General features: G+C 47.3%; 2 protein-coding genes across 6 annotated transcripts in view; one reads left to right on the forward strand and one right to left on the reverse strand.

Annotated features, from left to right (window-relative positions):
- Window positions 1–1,891, reverse strand: part of HARBI1 (harbinger transposase derived 1) — a 2,893-nt gene extending 1,002 nt beyond the window's left edge. Inside the window, exon 1 of the mRNA XM_012801835.2 lies at window positions 1,222–1,891. Within this exon, the coding sequence (XP_012657289.1) occupies window positions 1,222–1,891 (670 nt within the window). The remainder of the gene's footprint in view (window positions 1–1,221) is intronic.
- Window positions 1,892–3,110: 1,219 nt separating this feature from the next.
- The window catches only part of ATG13 (autophagy related 13), a 57,310-nt gene continuing 55,459 nt past the window's right edge, over window positions 3,111–4,961 (forward strand). For 2 of the 5 annotated variants that reach the window (XM_023509558.1, XM_023509538.1), the window contains exon 1: window positions 3,111–3,468. The gene's annotated coding sequence lies outside the window, so the exon portion shown is untranslated. Of the gene's footprint in view, window positions 3,469–3,835; window positions 3,953–4,961 lie in introns of all 5 variants that reach the window. The other 3 variants (XM_023509541.1, XM_023509545.1, XM_023509553.1) reach the window with 3 other exon arrangements.

The following is a 4,961-nucleotide window of genomic DNA, read 5'->3' on the forward strand; positions in this document are numbered from 1 at the left end:
AGGAAGACATGTGTCTTGGCTGAGAATATCTTTGGTTAAAAAACCAATAAAGAGGTGGGGCGACACCTGTGGCTCAAAGGAGTAGGGTGCCGGCCCCATATACTGGAGGTGGCAGGTTCAAACCTAACCCTGGCCAAAAACTGCAAAAAAACAAAACAAACAAACAAAAAACAACAAAGAGGCTTGGCACCGGGTAGCACAGTGGTTATGGTGCCAGCCACATACAGAGGGTGGTGGGTTCAGACCCGGCCCAGGCCAGCTGAATAACAATAACAACTGCAACAACAAAAAAAATAGCGGGGCATTGTGGCAGGTGCCTGTGGTCCCAGGTACTTGGAGGCTGAGTCACAAAAGTCACTTAAACCCAAGTGTTTGAGGTGGCTGTGAGCTGTGACGCCATGGCACTCTACTGAGGGCAACATAGTGAGACTCTGTCTCAACAACAACAAAAAGCCAACAAAGAAAAAAGCTGATAGCTAAAGAAAACCAAATCTGTCCAGGCATAGTGGTTTATACCTATAATCCTAGTACTTTGGGAGGCCAAGGTAGGAGTATCACTTGAGGTCAGCTGAATGATACAGCATGGGTAATACACTCTGAAGGGACAGATGAAAATGAAGACAGGAAAGGATGACACCCTAGGTCAAAATGTTAAAAGCCAAAGGGATATCACGGCTAGTTTTAGGTTTGACAAATCTAGAACTATTCCACAGATTTAATAGTGGCTTTTGTTGTTGTTGTTGTTTTGCTTGTTTTGAGACAGATTCTCACTCTTTGCCCTGGGTAGAGTACCCTGGAGTCACAGCTCATAGCAACTTCAAACTCTTGGGCTTGAGCAACCCTCTTGCCTCAGTGTCTGGATTAGCTTGGACTACAGGTGCCCACCACAACACCCAACTAGTTTTTCTATTTTTAGTAGAGACAGGGTCTCATTCCTGCTCAGAGTGGTCTTGAACTGGTGACTCCAGTGATCCACCCACCTTGGCCTCCCAGAATGCTAGGAGTATAGGCATGAGCCACTATACCTGGCCTGTTTTCAAATCTTAATAAATGTCTTTTGAATGTTGACTTTAAAAAATGAAGGTTCAGAGTTCTTACCTGAGGCTTCACAAGAAGGTACAAGACTGAGACGCAGGTCTACAAATGCCTGCTTCATTCTACTTTGCTACATATATAACTTTTCTGTGGCTACAAAATGAAAATTTACACCTACAAACTTACCAAGAAACCAGCTATCTTTGTACATTCCAGCTTCAAACTGACTACTGAGAGAAGACTGTTGCAGTACAGCATAGTCCTGTAGGCTACCTGGCCAGTTTGTCTCCACAGTCATTAGTGCCCCTCTGATGTCACACACCATAAGGCAGTTTAAAGAATGCAGACCTTTGCGATTCACATAGGAGAGATCTTCAGCATTTGGCGCCTTGATCGCCACATGGATACAGTCAACCACCCCTATAACTCCTGGCATCCCTGCCAACCCATAGAATTCATCCTTCAGAGCCTGCATGGAGGCTTCATCAGCTGGAAAGCGAATGAACTGTGAGGCCCTTTCCACAAGTGCTTCGGTGACATTGGCAACGCAACGACTCATAGAGGCTTGACTGATTCCAATAGCATCTCCCATTCGAGTCTGAAAGGAACCTGAGGTATAAAAGCCCAATGCTGCAAGGATCTGTGTCTCTGGGCTAATAGCCCTGGATCGCTGAGTAGGTCTAGATAGACTTGCCCCCAAGAGATCCACCAAGTAATAAATAAACTGTCGAGGAAACCCATACATAGACATCAAGTATTCATCAGTCACATCATCTAGCTTAAAGCGGTCCAATGTTCGGTGACCTCGGCCATACAGCAAGAGGTCACAGTCAAGCACTGTTATTGGTATAGCCATGGTAAATGTGAACGTTGTCTCTCCTTCTCTCTGCTACTTTTGCTGACCTTCTTCTGATGGAGATGTTGGTATAAGAAGGTATTTAAGAAAGCATCGGAATTCAACAGTTAACCATCACTTAAGTGGGTCTGGCATTTATAATCTTCTCTCTGTAAAGGTTAGAAGAAAAAATGTTAGAAACCTACCAAAAACTTTAAAGTGACTCAAAAGCTACGACAGCCCCTTTTCTGCAAATTTCCATTTTTATTAAGGCAAAAGATGCACTTGTAACTAGCTTTTTCTCCACTAACTCATAGCTACACATTAGACTTGCTCTGCTTTGAAAGATAAAGGGAATTTAAACTCGGTGGCTCATTTAATACCTGGCATTTCAACTAAGAACAGCAGAAGATTAATGGAGGTAATGGCATAATTACTCACAAGGTAAAAGAGGTCTGCTCCTAACTATATAAGCCAAGAAGCAGCTGAGAAAAGTCAGAACTACCTGGATAAAGATTACTCAAAGGTTTCATTATCCATAGCTCTCTGGCTCTACCTGATAAGTTCGGTATAGATGTGGGGGTGCTCAAACCATTCTAACAAGGGAGGAGGGTATAAAAAGTACACGTACCAGCCTGGCGGACGTACATTCTGTGCTATACCAACAGGCTTTCACCTCATCCCAAGAAATCCAAATTGTGAGGGTGAGGGCTAAGGAAGCAGGGAAAACCGAACAGGTTTGCCAACCAAAGAGCGAAAGAAGCTGGGAGACACAGGTGCGGGAGCTGATTGTGCCACTCAAAGTCAGCCAAGTCCGATCACCCACCTCTCCGCTGCCGCCAGGTTCCCAGCCGCACTCCCCACCCACCAAGCCCAGTCCGGCCCTCCTCCGGAACCGGCCACCGCGCTCCAGCCGCCACGGTTCGCAACAGCGGCACCGCCTCCTTCGCGTCAGTGCCCGCCCCACGTCGCGTCCCCGCTGCCGCTGCCACTGCGACCTGCGTTTCGCCGACGCACATTCCACAGGCGACCCACCTGGTCTCGCTCTTTTAAAGACCCCTCTTTCTGTTTTTCTTATTCCCTGAGGCGCCTAGAAAAATAGAATAAGGGCTAGATGGAAAGGAAATCAACTTTCATGTAGATTTTTGAAGATTTAACAGACTAAACAAGACGCCCGTGATGTTGCGAAAGTGCGGATGATTCTAAGCATCTGAATTTCCCCTGTAGCTTTATTCCTCCTCCCCTCCCACCCCTATCCCCCCGCCTTCGCTGAAGCAGATGAAAACAAACACTGATGATGGCGGCGCCGGGAAGCTACCGGCTGCTGGGCTTCAGGCAGGAGTGATAACTTGGCTAGTGAGGGAATCCCTGTAGAGTGCCAGTCGACGTGAGTGCGACAACTCGCGCTATCTTGGGGGCGAGACGCCGAGGCCTGCGAGCCAGGAGCCTGCTGAAGTGTGAGGTATCTATCTGCGATCTGTGCTGTCACTGCAACCCCGGAGCGCGGAACCCTCAGGCAGAAGGCGCGGCTGGCCGGCCCCAGGCCCCGGCCTCCGTAATGAAAGTCCCGATCCGCTCTCTGGGCCCCAGCTTCGCAGGTACTAACTTTGGGGGAACACCCCCAGATCTGTCAGCGCCCCCGGCTGGGAGGCTATGGATCTGCGGCCTGTCAGGTGCCTCCTTATGGAGGCCCAAGCCGACTAGCCGCGGTTGGGTCTACTGAGCCCTTAAGTTTTCTTTGGGAAGTTGGGTTGGTGTAGGCCCCATTGGCCCTTGATTGTTTCCGATCTTTACAGAGATCCCCAGAACTTTTCTCTCTACTTTCTCAGTTCTTTCAGTTAGCTGGTAACGCTTTTTGGAGGTAAATTTTGTGGGTCCCTAACTCCGGGGTTGACTATCAATGAGTGAGTTTGGTTTTCATTCAGTCAAGATTTGTTGAGTGCCAAATATGTACTCCGCGTGTAGGTGAGGGTGACTGTTGACTAGTGAAAAAAAGGGACCCAAGTTACACGACTGTCTTCTTACTGGCAGTGGAAAGACCTGTGGAAACCTGCGATCCATTCTCATTAAATAAATCTCTGGGTAAGTGGCTAAGCACCTTCTTGGGCTCATCGCTAACTCATTTTTCACTTTCCCAGTAAGTCTGGTAAATTCAGTGTAGTACTTCACTTTCATTTTTTATTCCTAATTTGAGCACACCACAGCCAAAAGAGGTAGAGGTAGAGAAAATTAATGAAAAAGGCCGGGGCTCGGCCCTTGTGGCTCAAGCGGCTAAGGCGCCAGCAACATACACCTGAGCTGGTGGGTTAGACTCCAGCCTGAACCCGCCAAACGACAATGACGGCTGCAACCAAAAAATACCCAGGTGTTGTGGCGGGCGCCTGTAGTCCCAGCTACTTGGGAGGCGGAGGCAGAAGAATCGCTTGAGCCCAGGAGTTGGAGGTTGCTGTGAGCTCTGATGCTATAGCACTCTACTAGGATGACAGCTTGAGGCCTTTTCTCAAAAAAAAAAAAAAAAATAGATTATGGAGAATGAAGAATATGCCCTCCCCCCAAATTCCTCACTCTTAATGGTCTTTTATTATTATTATTATTCAGTTTTAGCAGGGCAGGGTTTTTTTTTTTTTTTGAGACAGATTCTCACTTTGTCACTTTTGGTAGAATGCTGTGACGTCACAGCTCACAGCAACTTTCAGCTTCTGGGTGCAAGTGATTCTCTTCTCTCAGGTTCCTGAGTAGCTGGGACTATAGGCACCCACCACAACACCTGGCTGTTTTTTGTTGAGGTTGTCATGATTGTTGTTTAGCTGGCCCTGGCTGGGCTCAAACCTGCCAGCTTTAGTGTATGTGGCTGGCGCCCTACTAACTGAGCTATGAGCCATGAGCCTGTCTTTTTGTTTGTTTTGGAAACAGAGTTTCCATCTGTCACCCATCTGTCACAAGCTAGAGTGCAGTATTGTCATGGTAGCTCACTGTAACCTCAATCTCCTGGGCTTAAACAGTCCTCCTGCCTTAGCCTCCCAAGTAGATAAAACTACAGTTATGTGCCACCATACTTGGTTAATTTTTCTCTTTTTTTTTTTTTTTTTTT

This window comes from Otolemur garnettii, unplaced genomic scaffold, assembly GCF_000181295.1.
Source record: "Otolemur garnettii isolate 467f Iridium unplaced genomic scaffold, OtoGar3 scaffold00001, whole genome shotgun sequence".
NCBI lineage: Eukaryota > Metazoa > Chordata > Mammalia > Primates > Galagidae > Otolemur > Otolemur garnettii.